Here is a 23,385-nt window from a genome sequence, read left to right on the forward strand (position 1 = left end):
TTCCGTCTTATTTAGAGGTGCCGATTTCAGAGGGCTTTGGTGACGTTGGGGAAGGCTCCGTTCACCAAATGCCTAAAATGCCCTTGGACTTTTTGGGACCGGTAGGCATCGACGGGTTCGGAGAGGAGGATGTGTTAGTCTTTTTACAATGGTTGGATCCGAGCCCGGGGATGATTAGGATTTGTTTTAGTAATCGCCGCTGTTTTTAGTCGGTGTGGTTTTAGACACTGAGGCGTCACCGGGTCACATTGGGCTAATTGGACTGAGATTGCGATGAATTTGGGCCGTTGATTGAATAGACCCAAGGAAGGACATCAGAGGGACGGTTCTGATGGCTTTTGTTTTTGATTTAGTGGATTAGGTCAACTATCATATTCACGAAGTAGAAGGTAACAAAGTATGACGGTTGCGGTATAGGTTGACTGATGAACACGCTTTGACTGGTATGTTTGGTGAGTTTGGTACGTGATCTAACTTAAGCGGCGACCATCAAGTACCCATCCCGATCCTAATTAAAGATCATTTACTTCATAGGGGTTGAAATTTAATCCAACTCATCAAGTACCCATCCCGATCCTAATGTAGCGCCGACATACAACAGATCCGAGGCAGATGTTGGAAATGGTCAAATCTGTCTCAAATCAAATCCAGATATATCCTTTCCCGAATCTTCTTCCTACCCTATTTATCTCTTTTTGTATGCCTGCAATAAATTATCTGAATTTTCAGTTCACATTAATTACACTATATTTTAATGAACTAATTCTATTGGTACATTAAAATCAAAATATTGGAACATGAGTTCTAATGCAAGCATTTTATAGTTTTAACTTGTCATAATAGCCATCAGAGATACTCACATCTTAGCAAAGGTCATTTTTGACTTGACATTTCCATATTTAAATATATCCAAATATAAATTAAAAAGTGAACAACCAACTATTATCCATATTTGATAATTTGTACCCATATCTGTCAAAAATATATATATAGATATAAATAAATATCTATCCACTCCATATTCAAATATCCAAATCTATTTATAATTCTATTTAATTTTATATAGCACTCATGAACATTTAACAAAAATATATAACCATACTAATATGCTATTAATTAATCTACCATATATTTAGTAATAATTTTTATTTTATGATTATAAAATTTAATTATATGACTTATATCTAATTTGTATCCATATTTATTTAAAAAAATATAAATATAACTTTTTATATCCAACTAATATTTCTCTCTATATCTATATTTGTTAAGTAAAATAAATATAAATATAAATATATTAGCATCCAATTTGTATTCAACCTGGTTTCAGCTCTATATAGCAGCCTACGGTATCTTGTTTCCATTACGTTTCCAAGATGAGTGCTTGGCTGCCAGAGTTCCACAACCAAGGAGCAAAGACTAGTAAACCAAAAGTCAAACCTTCCTGCGCAACTTGAAGCTTTTAGGTTTCCAATGCATGTTTTTATCGGCTAAGGAACTCATCACATTTTTCAACAAGTAAAAGGAACTCATCACACATCGTGATATGTTGCCATATTCAGAAAATACTGCAAGCTTGCATGTTCTTGAACCAGTTCAAGTTACTGAAAGCAGTTCAAAACTTCAGAAGCCAGACAAAGAATCAAAGAATACACTGAACTAGTATCATCTCTATACAAGCTTTTCTTTCTTTACAAATAAAATTGTCTAGAGGAGAAACACAAGAAATATGTGATTATATAATACTATACTGATAAATTTGTACTACAAAAAATAGAAGTGATTAATATTGTATATTAGCGATCATTCTTTACAATACTACCAACTTAAACTACAGCCAAGCATTTACAGGGTAATTGCCAGATCATAGCCCCTAATTTTAGACTGCATCACTGTCAGATGCCTGCTACCAATCCTTCCATTGAAACCTCATACTGAGATAGAAATCAAGTAGTAGGCAGGGCATAGGGCTTTGCAGTCCCTCATACTGAGATAGAATATGATGCCTTCGGTTTCCTCCTGTTTTGGCCTATTCTACCAATTATAGAAATTGTCCAGTCCGAAAAATCAACATTAGTTTCATGTAAGCCATGTCACCACAATGGAGATTATATCATCGCATATGAATAAGCAATGAGGCTCAATTGAATCAAATGCAACTTGAGCCAGTGACAGGCTGAGCATCCTAATCTTTATAGGTCACACTATCTATCTTGGACTACTTGAATTCAGAAAACCCAATTTCTCAGCCAAGCCATTCACATCCTCATTGTTTTGTGCCTCAATATCAGATCTAACTTTCTCATCACCAAGCCCTTCATTTAGCAACTCCTCCCAAAAATCATCATTCAGCTCCCCATCTGACTTGTCTTCTTGTTGCTCTAAGTGTTCTGAGCTCTCCATGCTGCTTCTCACCACTCCCTGAATCTCCTTTGCCATACTCTCCAAATCTGAGACATCATCCTGGTTAAGGTCTTGCAATGATTCTAGGACTTCAATCTTCATTGGCATCTCAAGTTTCTGATTCCCACTCGTTCCGACGTCATCATTCTCAGGTGCTCTATCTATTGGTCTCCTTCTTTTCTTAGATATGGCTTCCTCAAGCTCCTTTTGCCTCTCATTCTCATTGACCAATTGCTGTAGGTAGTTGGGGTTCTGGATAACTCGAGCTAAGAATGCCATCATCTGTTGCTGTTTCTGTTCTGTCCCTTGTATCCTCTCTTCCATGGCTTTAAGGTGTGCTTTGGTGTTCTGCTGCACCTGCCTTAGCTTTACCACTTCTGCCATTAACAATTGCTTATCACGCTTTAACCTGTTGATTTCTCCTTCCAATCCAAACCGTCCAACCTCGAGATATTGACCAAGAGTTTGCTGTTGTGATGGAGGATGAGAAGGTGGCTTTCTCCTTTTTATGGTCTTAAGGAGATGCTTCTGGCCTCTGAGGAATCCCTCATTAGCAAATTCCCATTTATCTGGATCCACCTTTCTGAAGCCCTGCAGGAACCAGATTCCTAGTTAGGACTGGTGAGCAAATGCACGACAAGAGAACCACTTCCCATATAGTAAAAAAACAAACAAAAAAAAATGTCATTTTCTTCTAGATGTTTAATTCCAACAAGAATTCATAAACATAAATTGAGATTGACAGAGGCCCTAATAAATGTTCTTTAAACAAATTATATGGAAGTAACCACAAAGAAGTAACATTTAAGAAAGATGTATCATCAGTTGTTAAAGACAACATACAGAAGCACAGAGTAAAAACAATTAGACCAGTTTACTGTTTACCTTTCATTCTGGCTCATACAGCAAGTCATTTCATTTGCAAGGGTCCATATATTTCTTCTCTATTCTTCTTTCTTCTTCTTCCTCATCTTCTATAATTATTTTGTATGCACATTAAAAAAGATGGACCACCAGTTGCTGAAGGCAACATTCAGAAGCACATAGACAAAGTTATAAACAAGTACACCAGTTTACTGTTTACCTTTCAGCGTGAGTCACATAGCCAGTCATTTCATTTTGCAAGGGTCCATATGTTTCTTCTCTTTTCTTCTTTCTTCTTCTTCTTCTCCTTCATCTTCTTCTATAGTTATTTTGTATACACAAATAACAAACAGATTATTTCCTCAAATTATTTTTTTCTATTATTCCTACCGATTAAAGCTTATTGATAGAAATCATACAATTACAGACAATCACAGCACAAAAATGTCAACTTACACAAATAAGGCCCGTTAAACAGACAACTTAGCATTTTCCCCATCCTAGTGCCTAGTTTCTGAGGGTGAAAATAGGAAAATTGTGAATATGTGATCAAAGTTACAGATTGCTGGATTCAAATTAAGAGAGTTAAATTAATACCTTTACTAATTACTGCTAATTCAAAAAGGTACTAATGCTGAACTCGACATATGAAATAGAAATGTTTTTTCAATAGGAGATCACACTCATGCTAGAAGATATACAATATCAATAATAAAAGAGAAAACAGCAGAAAACCAGTATACCTAATGTAGTAAACATATAAAAGATGGTTCTAATTGATATGGTCACCAGTGGAAGGCCATAAAATATCATGAGCAGAAGAATACAGCAAATAGTTCCGTAGATAGCTCTACATTTAACGTCAGTGTTATTCACATAGTAATTCCTTCGATATGCAAGAGTATACATCTTTCTTTCCTTTGTTTTTTCCTTGTTTTTCTTCTTTTTTTAATTTTTGTCCCTTAGCAGTACTGTTTTAAAAAAAAAAAAACAAGGGAAGCTTTTAAAAACAAAAAAAATCTAACTAGCCAATTGGCAGATAGATAATGCATCACTGTTTCTCTCATTCAAGTATCCATTTTTCCAGAGTAAAAATAAAAATTACAACCACATGATCTAATGAAGATCATGGATTCAAACAACTAAATTTATATTCCATTTTCTCCATCAGAAGAGATGATAGTGATACAAACTCAGCATTAAAAAAAAAAAAAAAGAAATCTCATTCTCTTAAGCAAATAAACGCTCATTGAATAGAAAATTCAACTATTATGCAGTGGAAACTCCAAAGGAGGATCTTGAACAGTTGAATTGAAATGAAAAATGTGAATAGTGGAAAACTACAAGCTATTCAAAAGCTCACAGACAAACTGAAAACTTCACCACATCCCCCTCAGTCACATTCATACGGCAAGTTATTTCATTTGCAGCGGTGTCTATCTTTCTGCACTTATTTTTTTTCCTTCTTCCATCTTCTTAATACAATTTTTTGGTTCATGAAAACATATATATTCTATTTTCAAAATTTCAATTTTAGGGCTCTAATCAAATTAAGTTTTACTGAAGAATAGTAGAAGAATTAGGACAGTCAGTCCAACTAATATGATACTCTAGGTAATCAAATTACAACCCAGGTTCACTAAGACATTACTTTCATGTTTTGCCAATTCCATTTTCCTTTTCCAGAAAGCCAAATTAAGAACAACATTGAGAACAAATGGATAAAAAACATTGTCCCAGTCTCCAATCTAATAGAACCAAACAAAAATCATGACAACAACTCGACATTTGGTGTGAAATAATTAAATCATTCCTTCTAAAACACCCTCACCCTGATAAGCAGGTAGATAAAAGACATTTGAAGCAGCAGCACTGGCTAATAGCTTCCAATGCAGTAGAGAACCTAAAAGCAACTTGAATGACTTGCATTGCAAATACTTACATATGTGTTCAGCTGCCTGACAAAGCTGGAGAAGTTGTTGTGCTTGAAGTATCTCGGAAGCAGAGATGTTGCGAAGGTGTGGGGATCCCAGACCACGAAGCTATTGTTCCCCCGGCTCCACGAGACCACCCGATCGGTACTTGGATCATCAACCATGTCGTATGTCTTGGTGAGAAACGGCGGCGGTCCCGTGTCATGCAGCCCCTCCATAGGCCTCGGAGGAGCCAATATACTATCATCAGAACCAGACACCGTTCCCGGATACTCCTCTTTCACTGGATTTAAGACCGGATTCATCAAGACAGCTGATATTTTGATCCAATCAAACAAATTAAGTTTGAATTTTGATATCAAGGGAGGGATCTAACCCGCGAAATTGAACTGGGTTTCAGTGGAATCTGGAATGAAAGCAAATAATAAAGAACAAAAGAAACAGCAACTTGGAAGAGGATTCACGGACGGAGGAGAGATTACGGCAGACAAAGTTGAGATTTTGATTCAACTAAACAGATAAAGCTGGGATTTTGATTCCAGAAACGGGGTCTAGATGACGAGATAGAGCTGCGTTTTAATGGAAACTCAGAATCGGGTTCATTCCACAACAGAGAAGCACAAGTAGAAACCGAGAGTCCAATTCACTTCAAAGAAATCGAAGACACAGAGAGAGCACAACGACACGGCAGCTGAGAGAGGAAGTCGAGGGGAGAAGAAAGCGGAAACCAACTATCAGACCGGTAACAGCGGTTATGATTGGATTGAGAGGGATCGCTGAAGGAGAGAACAGTCGAGCTTAGCGAAATATTCCATTCGTGTGGCTCCGGGGGTAATGGGAGGAGAGCGATGATGCCCAAGGAGAAGGAGGACCCGGGAAGCGTCTTAATCTCTTAGAGAGGGGAGAAAAGGGAAACGGGATCCGGCACCATTTCGTGATGGAAAGTTCTAGAGCGGGTGAAGTTGGCCGCTGTCGGGTGTCGGCTTGCGGGGGCGCGGGGAGGATAGAAGGTTCTGGAACCAGGGGAGGTTAGATGAAGAGCTGGGCGAGGAGATATTATTATTATAGGGATCCGCTGATCTCATGTTAAATTTTTTTTTGGTAAAAAAATCTTTAATATTCGATTAAATTAAAAGATATGATATATTTATCTTCTCAAAAAAAAAATTATGTAAATTTGTATAGAATTCTACAGTCCATCCATAGCTTTAAATTATTGAAATATGAGTTAAAACTGTAGTTATAATGCTTTTAGATACTCTTATTATATTATTGAGATAAATAATACGAATGTAATAGCCATTATGATTCGTTAGTTTTGTTGTTTCTCTTATACAATGAAATGTTATGACATAAAAACGGCTGCTATTTTCTCTTTTACCATTTAAAATAACAAAATATTTATTTTAAATTTTCTCTAATAATGATTGCACTGTCCAAAAAATAGATTATTTTAACTAATAACAAAAGAAGGAAGAAAATGACTTCATTATTTTCTATTATTTTTCGTTATAACGTTGTTATAATAACCATTATTTTGTGACTATTTAATATTGGGAATTTAAAACTATTTTTTGAGATGAATAAGGATAGTTATAAAATTATCAATGGGTTTTCATGGTGGTTTCTGCGTGACTTGATAGCACCTTATTTCAAACTATGGATCTGTCATCAAACATGGTTGTAAGCAGGAAGAGCCGCTGTCACTTCCCACCTTCACATTAGCCTTGTTTGATACATATTATTTTCTTTGTTGAGAGTCGTAGGCTCATATACGTTCATCCCTCATGGCATCTCTCTCTGCCTTTCTCTCAGTGCCATATTCCTGCACCTCTCTTTATACTATCTCTCTCTAAATGAGGAAGCCAAATCTGACCCTCTAATTCTCCTTGCTATTGGTCACAAGATTAGAAATTTTAATCAAGAAAAATCCCAGGAGCGGACAGGATCAAAGTCTCAGAGGACACTTCAAACCTCAAATCCTGATATCATAAGAATACTTCTCCTGATGGCCGAAAGATTTTCTAGGCAAACAACAAGATATTTTTTTTCGAAGTCATGTGCCCTTATCTTGCTAAATCTGCATTGCTTTTCGTGATGAGAAATGTAAGAATACAGATTCAGTAGAAGAATGGAGTTTCCTATGAAGAATCAAGCTTCAATATAATGATAAACTATAAAGAGCCATTAGAAGATGTCATGGAAATTATAAGAAGCAACTAATGCATGCAAAGCATAGTTGAACATCACCATGTAAGTAATAATACTTCTAAGCAATAAACCTTCTTGTCCTCCACTGTTTTTCTTCCCAGGCAAGAAGCAACATGCTCATCTATGTTTTATATTAAAAAAAAAAAAAAACAAGCTGGTTATGAATCCTGCGTGTAATGAAAAATAGTGGCTCCACTGACAAGAAATGTGCTGAAAGGCCCCTGCTGAAAGTAAGGCTTACAAATCTTTTGTAGCCTGAAAATTGGAACCTAGGTCTTCCTTTAACAAGGTGCACCAGTAGAAGAGGAAATAAAAGAGTGCCGAGCAGTGACTCATGGGTCCTACTCCTCCCTATTGCCTAGTGAGACAACTGACATTTTAAGCACCACAATGTTGTGCAGGCTTCAATCCAAATATAATGGGTAGGATGGCAGGATGCATCTGCTCTAAGCCAACAAGAAAACATGCTAGCTCTACCACACTCTCTCACGAAGAGAAACATTAGTTAAGTAATATTTTTGACTGAGAATTCTTAGTAACCTAATCACATGAATCGCATCTTCTCCAAATTTTTGCTTTGATTGCCTTTAAACTTTTCATTTAATTCGGAGAATCAAAATTTCTAGACAGACATTTAACAAGTGAAACACACAGAAATTAACTTAAACTGTGATTGGCATACATTACACAACAGAAAGGTGGAAGTGGAAGAAGGGGAGAAAGAATACAGAACCAAGCCAGGCTATAATGAGGTGCCGGTGCATGGATCTGGTGTAGTTATAAAGAAAAGTATGACATGCGCTCATGGTTCTTGGCTGTTTACTCGTCTGTGGAGCTCAAGCATCTCCTGGTGATTAGGGTCCAAAGAAAGGGCAGCCCTGCAGTCTCGAAGAGCACTAGATCCATTCCCAATGTGCTCATGGAAAGCAGCACGAAGGTGCAGGAGGTGAAGGTCAGCTTTGAATGCTATCGCCCTTGTCAGCTCTGCAATTGCCTCTTTCTCCTTGTGGTTATCCATAAGCACTGTTTGTAATCAAAGAAACAGAACAAGTTCTCTATAAGCAAAATGAAAGAGAACCATCAAGGACTTTAAGAGAAATGGAGAAAAGGAAAAATCAATCATTTATAAAGGAGTAAAGGATAGATTCTTCCATGGAAGAGCCTGCATCAGCTAAACTGGTTTAGAGGCCCAAGGCTACAGCACTGAAAATATATGGCATAAGAACGAAAACTTACACGAGAACAAGTCGAGCAGAAAGAGACTGTCTCTGTAAAAACCATGTATCATAGCTTTTCTTTCATCTTTTGAAATCTAGAAGCATAAAATTGCTTCTTGAGTGATAATTAGTTTTATGTTTAAAAGGGGTAAAAAGAACTGAAGACAGAATAATCATAAATCTGAAATATCCTGCTTGTAGTAGAAATTTCCTGTTCAACATAAAAATCTATCCAGAGATGCGGAACACGTTCAATTTTTATCTTTTGTAACTTGGCATATCTTTGAAAAACAATGCAAAATTGCAATCTAATCTCATAATCAGTAAATTCAAAGATATACCTAAATTATGATATAATAGGATTATGTAAGTATTCATCCATGCAGATTCAGTTGTGCCAAAAGCATAGAGACAGGGAGAGAGGATCTGACCTGCAGCTCGGTATCTATAAGGATAAACTCGCAATGGGTCCAATTGGGTCACCATGTGCAAATCTTCCTTTGTACGGTCACGATCACAGTATTCAGACCTCTTCTCATATGCTGATGCATTGTTTCTAGCCTTCTCTATTAATTTGGTCATTTCCTCGTATGCAGCATTTCTCTCATTCTTAATGAAATGGACTCGAGCAAGACCCTGATGAGCCCGTGTGTGCCGGATCTTGAGGGCACTAATGTAACAGTCAGCTGCCAAATCTAACTTCCCACAGTCAACATATACACTGCCAAGGTTGTTCAAAGCCTGCAAGATGGAGTTTTATGACAAACAAAGATGGAGTTTTACAGTTACATAACGCATTTCTGTATATATATAATATGGTAAATCATACTGACAATTCAGGTCCTGAGTTTTTCCTCATCATTAACAAAATGATAGGATTGCAACTGAGAGTGGTTTTAGTGGATTTCAAGTTTGTATAAATTTATCCAACTAAAAGTTCTAATCAAGGCAAATACATGGTTTTGTGTGTGCTTGCAATTTACCCAACAGGTTGGCCTGCAATCTGGTATAACAATATAGTTTACAAGCTATGCAACTTAATTTCTTCATCAACATGGTCACTTTTCACTTTTTTCAAAAAAAAAAAGATTGTTTTTTTCCAGTTGGTCATTGTTAATTAATGTTGTTCAATTGAAAAATTCTGATTTTTTTATATACCTAGCCCCTCTGAATCAGAGCTGCTTGCCAACAGAAGGTAATATAAATAAAACTTTTTATACAATTTTATAAAATATTAGCTAAAAGTATATGGACAGAGCATGTCATAGCCCATATACATATCACATCTGAATGCTACTAAACAATTACATGAATAGACAATACATCCACATACCAGATACACATTATGACTCAATAGAACATTCCAATAGACATGATTGTATTTCCAGTTATTTATCAGTAAATTGCATGCATTCAAGTCGCTGGATTCAAAAACTATATATTGAAATTGCCAATAACAGTATCACCATGTATAGGTCAACGAGGTGATCATCTACAAGAATGAATATCTCAAAAGGGCAAATAAACTTCTCACCACAAAAGTCCGCATAGTTATTACAACAATATCTAGAAAATTTGCAACTCCCATGTCATGAAAAGGGGCAAGGTCAGAAGGTCGCCATAGGGTTATAATTCAACATAAGGCAGCCCAATATGTAAGTGTTTACCCTGTGTAAATCAAGATAAAGATTGAAAAAAAAATTAACATGCATCATAGCATTAAGGAGTAGCTACACTAGTTATGACCTGAACTGCAATATTACAGCTGCAGTTACACAATAAACACAATGGGACAATGAGAGGGGGCCAAAGACCAAGATAGAAAGATGGTACACATGGCACATTTTGTGTAAACCCTCATAACATGTCCTCTATGTATCCATGTCGTCAAGTATAACATCTTAGTATATCCGACCACAAACAGGCAAGAATGCCCCAAAATTTTGGTGATGTCATAGGTAAGTAAGCATAGGGCTTTTTTTCCTCAAAATAAGTTCCTATGTCTACTGATATGCCAGCATCATGGTGGAAATTTTGACCTTTTCCATTGGCAACTAAATGTAACACTTAAATCTTTCTTCTCGATAGTGTTTGGCAAAAACTAAATCATGAATGCGTCAACTATCTCTAACAAATTGAATCCTAACCATATAAAGGATAACTATCTCAAGCAAACCAGCCAATTTCATAACATACAAGAAAGCGGCATATATGTTGTACTTTCATTATGTGTTCAAGGGCTGTAAACTCAACCAAAACAACTCATCTTGTAGGATAAATGCCACTAGAACATTCCTCTCATCAAGCTATTGAAATTATAAAATGGTACAAAAAAGGATATATCAATCATATATTCTGGATCAACAAAGCTCCAGGAAATATATTTCCTACTAAGAATAGACATGAGAATTGACTCAATCAACTGTCTCTGAATTCTAGACTTTTCCGAGACCCACTTAGATCTTTTGCAAGACAAAACAAACCTTAAACGTTCCTGATTAGACTCGAATTAATCTTATAAAAAATAATTAGTAATAAGTCGAAATATCTGCTTGATATGACAAATTCAAAAATATACATCGATTAGATGACAAGATATAGCCCTTTAAGTTGAAGCATGCTTTTACATCACTAGAACTCCAAAAAAACCCACTAAATGTATTCATCATCAACCCTTAAATTGTTGAAATACAATACAAATACATTTTACCTACAAAATTTAAGGGTTGTTGAAATATAATAGAAATACATTTTACGCATGAAAAGACAAAAAAAATTCAGGAAGACTAATCATGTTATTCACTAAAATATCCCTTCTTTATGTTGACTTAAATTCCTAGGTTGATCCTGTGATTGGACTTTAAGTTAACTTGATTTAACAAAAAACAAAATCAAAAATTTAGAAATCAAACAAAACAATGTCTTAGATGTTAGATTTTTCTTTGAATATTTAAGGAAAGAACTAGATATTCTCAACCTTTTCGGGTAACTTAGCTATGATGGACATTGAGAGTTATAGTTTAAATCAGAAAGTCTTGGAACCTTTAGAACAGTGCTCTGAAGTAGTTTGGGGTCTTTGCAAATGAAGCATTATGGATTTCTATAATTTGGGACAACAAGTGAATGGCTAATCATCAAGTTATTATTTGATAAGACACAGGAACTTAAAAGAACAAAATCAGTTCTGCATCAGTTAGGCTTGTACTTCTACCATGACCTTCAAATTTTGACGTCGATCATGTGGACCATGCTAATCCAAGATTTTTGCTCTCCCAATAGTTTTATTCTTATCATGAAGGAAAAGAATTAACAAAAATCTTTAAGACCTAGGAATAATGATCATGCCTGGTTGCGAGTCCGTATTCCTAGGCTTGGAATTGATCAGGCTAGACCAATTTCATGAAATTCTCAACAGAATGGCCCTAACAATTGCCAGCTGGGCTTCTAATGTCACTCCAGAAGAGTACTGGTTGGTATTAGTTTTTGCTCCATATCAGTTATCTTCTATGCACCATATCAATCAGCTAGATGGAAGGTGATAGTATTCTGACAACTTTGGTGGAAATAGTACTGAGACACCTCCAACCTACCTTGACAACTTGAAATAAAAAGAAGAATCTCATGACCAAATAGTACATAAATGAGTTAGAAAAAGCTTATTAGTTTTTATAGTGATAAGGAGGATCGGTGTTGTTCATTATGTGCTGACAACATGTATTAGTCAAAACAATGATAAAGAAAGTGAATAGATAACACTTGCCTGACCCTTTCGAAGCCTATCTGAAGGGCACTTTAGTGCATCTTCAAGAAGTGAAACAACAGTAGCAGAGCATGAAGGATCAAGGCTCGAATCAGCCAAAGCATAGGCTTTCAAAAAGAAAGCCTCAAATGACCTTTGAATGGAGATTGACTCCTCTGCTTTGCGTAGTCCTTCTTCACAGTGACCAGTATCATATAGAATCCAACCCTCATAGACAAGACGTTCATGTTCCGTCGCTGCATGTTGTCGTGCAAGCTGTAGGCTACGCATTGCTGCTTCAGGACAATTCAATCTGCTCAACCAAAACACAAATCCTCTGTTTGCAGTGGTTCAAATGTAAATAGAAAAAACCAATAAACTATAAACTATAAAGTAACATGCTCAAATTCTAGCATAAGAAGAGCATGATGTATTGAGAATTTACCTCAGAAGAAGTAAAGACTGCCTGAAGTACAAGACCCCTTTTGCAGCATCTGACTCAAGCATCTGATAGATAACTGAAAGGGAACCAATATCATCTACTGATGACCACCTATCATAAAGCTGTAGCCAACAATCAGCAGTAGTCCACTGTTCAACATGCTCTCTAACGAGCATATGCAACTGTGAAGCAGCAACACGCCCTTCAAACATTCGATACTCCGGAGACAATGTAAGAATTGCTTGGATGTCACAAAGTGCAGCTCTGTAATCTTCGAGGGCCAAATAGAAACAAAACCTGAGTTCCAAGCACTCTAAAGCCAGCTTAAAACCTAGAACACGGTTAATCTCTGTGAGGGCAAGTTTGGCATCTTGCTTCCTCATCAAAGATGCTGCTCGATACATGTAAGGATAAATAAGAGTAGGGTCCAACTCCGTTGCTTTATCAAGGTCCTCCAACTTTCTATCTCCTTCAGAATACAGAGATCTCTCTTGATACATCCATCCAAGTGGTGGATAAGCTGATATCACGGAGCTGAGCTTCTCACAAGATGAAAGCTTATCGCCTTTAATACAAGCCAGTCTGGCCAATCCAGCAACAGAATAGACATGCCCAGCAGCAAAAGCAGCATCAAAATTATGCTCCGCTTCACTGTACTCTTTTCTCAAAAGCCTAACACATCCCAGCTGATGATAAGCCACTTGCTTTTGTCTAATATCCATCGCTGACTCTACTAACTTCTCTAAAAAGCATGCGGTGATATCTGACCTCGGATCAATATCCATGGCAACTTCACCGAGCAAACAATACAGTGAGAAAGAGGCTAGGCCAACCATGATCGATCTCCGCTGTTTATTAGCATTTGAAAAAATCTTCACAACTTGCTCATCCTTCAAACACCCGGGAAGTTCATGTAAGAACACTTGCAAACATGATGCTGCAAGGACAGGAGCATTTTCCTCCAAAGCACACTCCATAAGGTCAATGGCATCGTGCCTTGAGGAAACCAGAGATGCCAATTTCCTATCACAAGCATCCCTAAGCCTCTCACAGCAAAACTTATTTGCAAATACCAAGATTTCCAATAAAATTTCCACTGACAAATCACTTAAGCTGCCTGTGAGACTGAAGTCAGAAACCGCTCTCATTCCTGTGGGCGATATGCCATTCTCAGATAAATCGATGACTTCTAGATGTGATTCTGTGAAGCACCCATTGAGCATGGTGTGGAATGGAGTGGATAATGCAGCAATCTTCTGTCTCTCACAGGCTATCTTCTCTTCTCTAATCTGGAAGAAGACAGTAGTGGAAACTTGAGGCATACCAAAAATACATTCGCCGGTCAACTTGACAGACGAGTTCTCAAATGGGATCTGAGAAGCAACATCCACAAACCCAAGTTCTTGAGAACACTTCCCGCAGGAAGCAAGAAGGTCGGAGATAAGTTCTTCCCCTTGTTTCTCGTACCTCAACCATGCTCCATATATAAGTTTCTCATAGACTGAACTGGCATTCTGCCAAGCAGAATGGAGACTCCTTTGAAGCAATTTGACCTCCCCAAGACCCCTAAAGACCTGAAACTGGAGCAAGTAAAGGTTTGACCTTTCATGGGGCCAGCATGATTCGAGCTCTTCATGGATCTGAGCTAAGACTTCCACATAGTCAACAGGCTTAAATAGTGGGACAATGGGAGGCTCCGCAACCTTGATAAGAGATTCACTATGTATGTATTATATCGGCACAAGACAAAACAAGCATCTCATCACCATTCAAGAGAACCAAATATTGCAGAGAATTAACTGAAAATAATTAACAAGATAGAAGTGGGATGACTTACATGGAAGAAGTGGAGTGCGCGGAGGATTTCGACAACTTGCCTCGCTCAACTTGAAGCCATGACTGGGGATTGATGGCATGGAGCTGTGTCTCTTTGCAGGAATCAGTGAGGAAGAGGTTCCTCATGGTGCACAAGAGGGAGAGCAACTCCCAAATCTCCACAATCTCAAATGGGTACTTTCCCAAATAACTCAGAAACAATTAGAAGGAAAACTGAAAGAGATAAAGGAGACTACTTTATCCCACAAATCACAACCTTTATCAAATGGGTTCTACTCAGAGCACTCAAAACACAACAAAATTAGGGTTCACAGATTAGGCGTTCATAGAAGACTTTAAAATCGGTTTTCCAATACAAAATTACAAAACTAAACATAAATCAGCCGAAAAAAAAGTCAGATAGATTAAAATTTACAGTTAGGTAGATAAATCGAAGAAAAAATGAAATAAAAAACGCTTTTTTTCTATCCTATTGGCCAATACCAAAAGTATATCCTCAAATCCTAAGGAATAAACATCAAAACGCGCAAAAAAGCCGAGAAAGGAGCCTCCTTTCCTCTTTCAAAACCCTAATAACAAGAGATAAAACACGGCCGTGCGGGAAGAACAAATCAAATAATTGAAGGGGTCCCTTTCGGCCCACCCTCCAAAGCGAACCCAATCTAAGATCCCACGAGATCTCTACAGAGAGAACTAAGAAACCCAAACAGAGATCAATTGAAATCCGATGGTGAGAGACAGGAAGCAAAAACGGGAGAAAAGCCCCACCAAGCTTGTTGGTTTCTACGGCATTCGAGGACACACCCACGAGCTCCCAGAGCCCACACCTGAGATCAGGGACTGGAGAGCGCGCGAGAGATGGATCGAGGGGGAAGGAATCCGAAGCCGAAAAAATTTGTCGGAATCTATGTGATCTGATCCCCTCTTCCGTTGCTGTGAGAAAGGTGAGAGCTGAGAGCTGAGAGCTGAGAGCTGAGAGAGAGAAACGGTCGCTGGCGTATAAGTGTACGAGCCTCCGCGGTACAGAGACCGTATGCTCGACAAAGTATATGTCAGGCATTGTAAGTGCAAAAAAGGAAAATTCAAGGATTACGATTGCGATTATTTTTGTTAGGTAAAATATGGACCAAACATGGTTCCTATTATTTAGTGAGAGAAAACTAATTGCAGCTCCCTTTACATTGTAATATTTAATTTCAGATACCTGACTAATTTCTTTTATGTTATTAGATATTTCAATCATAAAGTTCCTGCTCCCATATTCAGCTCCAAATTTCTATTTTTATGTTCTGTTTCAACTACAAAACAGTTTTTGCCGATCTATTCCACATATTATGACTTACTGAATAACATTATATTGGAGCTACGTCCAACTAACCATCTTAGTATACATATTTTCGAGATCTATTTTTTAATATATTTTAATATTTTTAGAAAGCTTAAAATTTTTAAATTAGGAAAACTATAATTTATATTAGTTATGCGGGAAAATAAAAGATCTTAGCAAGATTCAAAAAAACATAAATTTAAAGGCATCCCATTGATGACCTAGTCTACGTCCATTTAAAATCCTAATTTCATCTTTTGATAAATAATATTAAATCCAAATTGAAAGCTAAACTTTATGAATCTTATATTTATAAATAGCCTCTATTATAATAATTGGTGCATTTTATTTAGATGGATGATGGATGAGAATTTGAAGGATGCAATAATAACATAAGACTTAAATTTTGTCTACCTTATTCCTCATCTCTTCTCTTCCTCTGTGAGTTTTCTCCATTCTTCTCATATTTTTTCCTTTCCCTTTCCTCTCCTCTTGGATAAACTCTTATTCATAATATATGAATTTCAATTTTTTAACCCAATTCGATTCGCAAGTTTTAAAAAACAGAACAGATCAGGATTGTGTTAGGTCATAAGTTATTTCAACCAATTTGCAACCCTAGTAAATTATTAGAGTAAAGAAGATGATAGAAAATAAAATTACCTGATCCTTTGCCCAATTTACTACTTCCTGCAATTTCTATCATATATGGGTTTTTGTTTAAATATGAACAATTTTTTAATTTTTTCATGAAAGGTGTAATACTATTGCTATTAGAGCTAGAATAAAATAAATAATCTATAAGCACTTTAGAAGTATAGCTACTAGATCAAATAGTAAGATGCACTATATAATTTTTAAAATATTTTATAGATCAAATGTAAACTGATTTAGATACTTCTAGATAGTAATAAAACAAAAAATATGCATTACACCATCAAAATCGCTCATTTCATAATAAAATAAAAATTTCCTCCGCCGGGGGGCGTGGACATACATTCATGTAGCCTTAAAGTACGCCCTTTCTAGCTGTACCAGCACCATGATCTGATATTAATTATCGCAACCATATATCCAGTAGACCCACATTTTGTAGGCCCGTGATCTGTTAGGGTACAGTTTGTCGATCCCGTCATTAATTGGGTCCAGCCTAAATAGAAAGGAAAATAGAACAACACGGCCCAAACTAGGTACCAAGCCAATTCCCTTTCAGCATGGTTTGAAAGAATGATGCAACTTGTGGGCTTTGGTGTCGTTCATGCAGAGTTGAATCATTTACGGGGCACCATGTGAAGATCCAAAGTGGCTTACAAAGTTGTTTGGTAGCAAATTTGGGCTCCATACTTTCATACTGGATAGCGTGGCTTTGAGAGTTCTAGATTTTCTTTAGTCGAGGGTTGAGATGGAAGAATCTTTAAAACAAAGATTGTCAAGAAAATAAGTACCCACACGCAAGGCTTTATCTGAATCCATCCGAACTAAAAATAGGTTGTGTGGAACTCCACTGTATCGAATCAAAGAGAGACGATGGTGAATTGGGCCAGGACATGATCAGGCTTTATCTGAATCAAACTAAACTAGTTTGTTTTAAGGGATTAGGATAAGTGCACAGATTTCTCATCAATGCATTAAGATGGATTCTTAATGCATTGATCTTGTCAACATTTCCTACAATCCAGACCTTCCACCATTCGTTTTATATCTTGGGCCCAGGCCTAGATAGCTTGCTTATTTTACCAGCCCCAAACTTCGATTTCTCTAATAGTGGCTGAGTCCATTAACATGGTAAAATTGGACCCAACCTGACCCGCCTAGATCTGACCCGACCCATTTTGGAGAACGCATGGGGCCGGGTCGGGTCTTAAAATTGAACCTATTCCATTTTTCGGGTCAGGCCTAGGTTTACAGAATTCAGATCCGATCCGACTCATTTAAAATTCGGGTAATTTTGGGTTTTTAATTCTATAACCCGACCCAACCTGATCCGAATCTGTAAAATTATTTGAGTCCGCGGGGATACAAACACAAATTCTGAAGCCATAGATGGGTTGATCCGAACCGAACCCAACCCGGACTTGAACTGGACCCGATCCGGATCCGAATTAAATCTAAATTTTTTCGGTCGGGTCTAGATTATACATGGATCCGACCCGATCCGAATAATCCGTTGGGTCAAAAATTATAGCGGTGAATCCGACCTGACCCGATTCAATCTATCGGGTCGGATCTGGATCCAAAATTAAGACCTGAACAAGAAATCGAATTGGGTCTGGGTCATTCATGACTTGACTCGACCCGAACCATTTGCACCTCTACTTAGCGGGAAAGTTGAGGGACATGGGCTTAGTGGATTGAAGAAGTAATATTTGAAACTAATGGGATCAATTATAGGATTGAAGAACTAATAAACAAGCAAAAAATATGAAGGAAGTTGAAAGATATAGGCTTGCTGGATCTCTGTGAGTGAGAGAGAGAGAGAGAGAGAGAGAGAGAGAGAGAGAGAGAGAGCTCTCAAAGCATTTATATTTGAAATTAGCTGATGATTAATAAAATAGAAGATATAGTCTATATAGCGGTAAGTAGAAAGATAAATGGGGTTCCAGATCAATGGCTAAAAGGTGGCGGGATAGAGGGGGGCATTGGATTTGTTCTTGATGGTGTCGCTTGCCATTATAGGAGAAAGTAGAGAGGGGGTGGGCATGGGTGGATCGAGAGCTAAGAAGAAAGAGAAGCGCATGTTAGAAGGTGATGGTTTAGGGCCCAGTAACCTACTCTTTCGTCTCCTTTAGTAAGTGTGACCAAAATTTCTGACGGCTGAGAATCTAACTATTTTCATAAATTTCATACAAGAGTATCATGTAGTGAGCATCCTGACTCTCTCTCTCTCTCTCTCTCATGTTAAAGTGAAGGAAGAGGTTTGGAATTGATGTTCGATGAGTAGGGAAAGAACAAAACCTTATACCACTTGACCTCTAATTGCATTTGAAAAGCTACTTCCAGGATACTCCAAGGCTACTGCTTTTCGGCGAACCTAGGAGCCAGATGCAGAGCACTATTCCCGTGATCATCCACTCTCTGAAACAAAGACTCTTTTATTAGTTTCCTTCTTTTGAGTAATTTCGTTATTCCCTTTGTCAACATATGCTTATAAATGTGGGTCTGTCAGTACTCTGCCTTTAAATAATAATACTCTTTCCATCTAAATCCACATCAAGAGCTACCACAGGAGAGATCTTTAGAATTTCCACCACCATTTCTCTCACACCTCTCTTTGTTGCCACTAGAAATGGTGAAGCTGCCAAAATTTATAAAAAGAAAATAAAAAATTAGTTTTTTATAGCAACATCAGAAAGGCCATCCCATAATTTGTATATATTGACCCTATTCTTCTATAAGTGTGCAACTAAAAACTACATATTCAAAATCGGATCTAACTCAGCCTATTCGACATTATTCTATCGCCTTTTTTTTAGAAGATGAGGGCTTTTCTAGATAAATCGATGGAATGAGGTGTCTATAGAGGGGGGACTTGTTATGTGATAAAAAATGAAAATAAACAAAAGTAAAACCTCAAAGCAACCAATCCTAAGAAAAGATGTGAATCTGGGAAAGGCATGGTGAAGGTGCTCCAAGCCTAATTGGCCGAGGTAGTGGCTACCAAAATTTACATATTTTTGATTATTTTTTTTTTGTGAAAGCGGCAATTCATATAACTCTAACGTGAGTACATCCTTCCAGATCAGAAGAAGCAAAAAATACAATGGGGGAGGGAGCTCTACTGTGGAAGTCCAACAGATCTCCCCGGAATGCTGTGCAACATAAGAGGCGATCCAGTCTGCTGCTCTGTTCGCTTCTCGGAATACATGTACTGCCTCAAACTCGTCCATATCCAAAGTCAGCCTGCGGGTCTTACGTATATGAGGATGACCATCACCATACCTGTCCGCACCCATCCAGTCGATAACTACAGATGAATCCCCCTCGAGATGCACCCGCCCGGCACCGAGCACCCGCCTTGCATAAGATATGCCCTGCCAAGCTGCCCGCAGCTCTGCCTCAACTACTGTGAGCCCAAGCGTACACCGGCCACCTGTGAGATACTGGGCTGAAGCCGGCAGCCCCAGCCGACTTCAGCCCAACACCCCTTTTGGAAGGGGCGCAACAGGGGATCGCAGACGCGATCCCCTCCGACTTCTCCGGGCACGAGGACGCCGCTACACCGCGGCAGCACCGCGGAGGGTCCGCGTCCACCCCGCGGCCGCAAGAGAGGCCATTGATCTCGCCCCACCGCCGTGAAAATCGCGGCGGGGAGCCGTTGAAATGGGGCGATAAAACCCCCATCTTCCTCTTTGTAAGAGCACCTCCGAGCCCTCCTCCCTCTCATCCGTTTCCTCCGCTTCCTCTCCCTTCTTCCTCTTCCTCTCCTCCCTCTGTTCTTGCCTCCCGAGTGACCGGCGAGCTCTCCCGGCCGAGTACCGTCCGAATCCCCTCACGGCCTTCCCCTGTTTCTGGATCTACCTCCTCTTCGGAAAGCACCGCCGCCACCGCTGCTTGACCACCGGATCGAGCACCGGCGGCCGAGATCTTCCTCCCACTGCCTCTGCCACCGCCGGTAAGCCCTCTCTTGCCTTGATTCCATGCCAAATAGCATGTTTTTTCTCCTCTGCATCGGCCTACACCGAGACCATTATCGGTTCTTCCTCAACGCCGGCCGCCGCAGCAGCCACCGGCTGCCACCATGGCCGGCTGACCGTCGACTGGACGATGGCCTCCGACCACCCAGGCCGGCCACCCCGCCGGCCCTCTCTCTCTCTTCCGTCTCTCCTTCTTTCCTTGTCTGTGGCGGGGGGTTTTGGGGAAGGAGGCCCATCACGGGCCAAACTGGGCCCGTTGGGCCCTATCCACTGCAGGCCCAACTTGGGCCCAGTCCAGTCCGGTTGGGCCTAGTTGGGCAGTACCTTTGTGGGCCCAACTTGGGCCCAGTTCAGATCCGAACCCGAAACAAAAAAAAAAAAAATTCGAAACCCAGTTCAGACCCGAAACTCGAAATTCGAAACCCAATTCAGACCCGGAACCGAGCTCAACTCTGAACCCGGAACCCGAACTCGAACCCGGGACCCGAAATCCAGAATCTAGTTCAGATCCGAAATCCGACCCGAAACCCAGTTCAACTCGGAGCCCGAACCCGAACCCGGAGCTCGAACCCAAACCCGAACCCGAAACCCAGAACCCGAAACTCGAACCCAGAATCCGAAATCTGAAACCCAGTTTAGACCCGAAATTCAAAATCAGAAACTCGAAACTTGAAACCCAGAACCCGAAATCCGAATTCATTTGGCCAATAAATGAAATTTTGCAGATAAGCCCTTGACAGTATACTATTTCAAAAAAAAAGGGCCTTCTGTAATTTGTATTTGATCCCTATAGAAAAGATTTATTACATAAAGGTCCCCAACTATATTTATTTAGTCCACTCAAGCTTTATAGAATAGTACCATGTAATTAAGTATTGGTCCCTGCAATAAATTTTATTGCATAAATGAACCATTAGAGACCAACTTTGGGGGCCCTATTTGGCCGGATCTATGCAGGCCCATTGGGCCGTGTTCGATATGGGCCCTATCGGGCCATGCCCATTATGGGCCAACTCTGGGCCCTGTTGGACCGTGTCCAATAGTATTATTTTTGGATTTTGCTTAGTTCTGAAATTAACAAGGAATTAATTAAATTTAAACAGGTGAACCTGATCCGCCTATCTGAAGTAGGGATTAAGTGAGAAGAGGTAAGTAACTTAATACTTTAAAGTGCATTTCAAAATTATTTGGTAAAATAATTATTAGTGGATTAAATTTCGAAATATGTTTTGTATTTAGCAAAATGGGTCTGGCATGTTAAATCTCATTTGAAAATTTTGTTATATGCTCTGAAATCCATAAATTATGACTGGACAATTTATGAAATATGTTTTTATATATATGCATTCTCAGCATGGCTATGATGTGTTCTGTTCTGTTCTGGCCCCGCCAATGGGGATTATACGTTGGACCTGTCGACTTGTAATCTGAGAGGAACCGGTTTCGACACCGCGCCACCGGTGATTAGAATAGTGGTTTCTGAACACCGGCTGCCATCGGTGGGTAAATATAGTGGATTTGGCACTTTTGTGCAACACCGGCCGCCATCGGTGGATAAATATAGTGGATTTGGCACCTTGTGCGACCCATGCCACTGGGTTACGTGGCCGTAGCCTATTATGTTGAGATTCTGGTATCAGATTTTTGGAAAAATGATAATAAGTTTTGAAAACAGTAAAACGATGTTATTTATGATTTATTCCAGTCATTATTCTGTATTTTAATCTGATATACTCTGACCCCACTTTGGGGTATTTTGTTGCTTACTGGGCTAGTGTAGCTCATTATTTTATTTTCTCTGTTTTTCAGATCCAGAGGCTTGATCGCACGGGATTAGGGAGTGCGTTAGATTTACGCTATTATTCCTTCAGTTATTAGCATTTTAGATTAGTCTGAATATTTGAATCATGTTGGCAAATGTTATTTTGAAATTTTGTAAGCATATGCTATTTTGAAATTTTGTAAGACTGCTTTTGAATGACTTTAATTATTTATGTCAATTTTAAACATCTGTTATTAACCCTTAAATAAGTTTTAAGTATCCGTGATTGCTTTGATATGTTCCGATGCCTTGCACGCCTGCACGGCCTGCCGTGCGGGCGTGCGGCATCTGCCGCGCCTCGGGCTCGGGGCGTGACAGATTTGGTGGTATCAGAGCTCAGGTTTCAGATTCCTAGGCATTGTATTTGAAATAGTCGGATGGAGCTTAAGTTTTAGAATCTTTAGGATTCGTTGGAAAGTTTGAGAAATAGGTAGACATTAGGCCATTAGACGAAGGTATTTATTTACTTTTGCTATTGATAAATTTAAGTTACTTTATCTGAATTTTGAAATACAAAAATTAGAATGCAACCTAATTATGGTCATAACCAAAGTTTGAATTAGCTATTCTGAGAGTTTTTCTTGGTAGAGCAATTTGTATTTCAAGTTATGATTAATTAGATTTTGACTAAATTAAGTGAAGGAATATTGATCATGGGATATTATAGTGCAATGCAATTATTTTAGAAGTTTAACTTGATATCACTGTGGATATTGCCTCTAGTTCAAGTTAATTATTTTGGTGGCGAGTTAAGGTTCATTTATAAAAAGTTGTTTAAAGTTTGGACTAGAAAATATTTTATAATATTTATTGAAATATTCTTCGAGGGTTGAAATCTGTATGTGGATCATGTATGAAACTCTTGTGTAGATAGAAAACATATTTGGGATGAAATTCTAGAATTTTTCTTTGGCTTTACTTAGAATTTGAAATTTTAGATCTTTTCAAATTACAAT

General features: G+C 38.5%; 2 protein-coding genes across 3 annotated transcripts; both read right to left on the reverse strand.

Annotated features, from left to right (window-relative positions):
- Positions 1 to 1,639: 1,639 nt before the first annotated feature.
- On the reverse strand, positions 1,640 to 6,174 carry LOC103724118 (heat stress transcription factor A-2b-like). Of its 2 annotated transcripts, XM_039114311.1 has the most exons (3): positions 5,578 to 6,172; positions 5,210 to 5,484; positions 1,640 to 2,994 (listed from the first exon to the last, which is right to left on the reverse strand). In XM_039114311.1, exons 2-3 carry the CDS (start codon positions 5,417 to 5,419, stop codon positions 2,209 to 2,211), a joined length of 996 nt encoding a protein of 331 aa, XP_038970239.1. In that variant the 5' UTR covers positions 5,420 to 5,484; positions 5,578 to 6,172; the 3' UTR covers positions 1,640 to 2,208. The 2 variants fall into 2 exon arrangements, with proteins under 2 accessions (XP_038970239.1, XP_008813499.2); XM_008815277.4 differs by having other exon boundaries at positions 5,210 to 6,174.
- A 1,798-nt stretch (positions 6,175 to 7,972) lies between these two features.
- On the reverse strand, positions 7,973 to 15,617 carry LOC103724119 (ETO1-like protein 1). The gene is made up of 6 exons (XM_039114310.1): positions 15,415 to 15,617; positions 14,648 to 14,859; positions 12,814 to 14,529; positions 12,390 to 12,681; positions 9,061 to 9,370; positions 7,973 to 8,435 (listed from the first exon to the last, which is right to left on the reverse strand). Exons 2-6 carry the CDS (start codon positions 14,770 to 14,772, stop codon positions 8,215 to 8,217), a joined length of 2,664 nt encoding a protein of 887 aa, XP_038970238.1. The 5' UTR covers positions 14,773 to 14,859; positions 15,415 to 15,617; the 3' UTR covers positions 7,973 to 8,214.
- Positions 15,618 to 23,385: the final 7,768 nt, after the last annotated feature.

Source organism: Phoenix dactylifera, chromosome 16, assembly GCF_009389715.1.
Source record: "Phoenix dactylifera cultivar Barhee BC4 chromosome 16, palm_55x_up_171113_PBpolish2nd_filt_p, whole genome shotgun sequence".
NCBI lineage: Eukaryota > Viridiplantae > Streptophyta > Magnoliopsida > Arecales > Arecaceae > Phoenix > Phoenix dactylifera.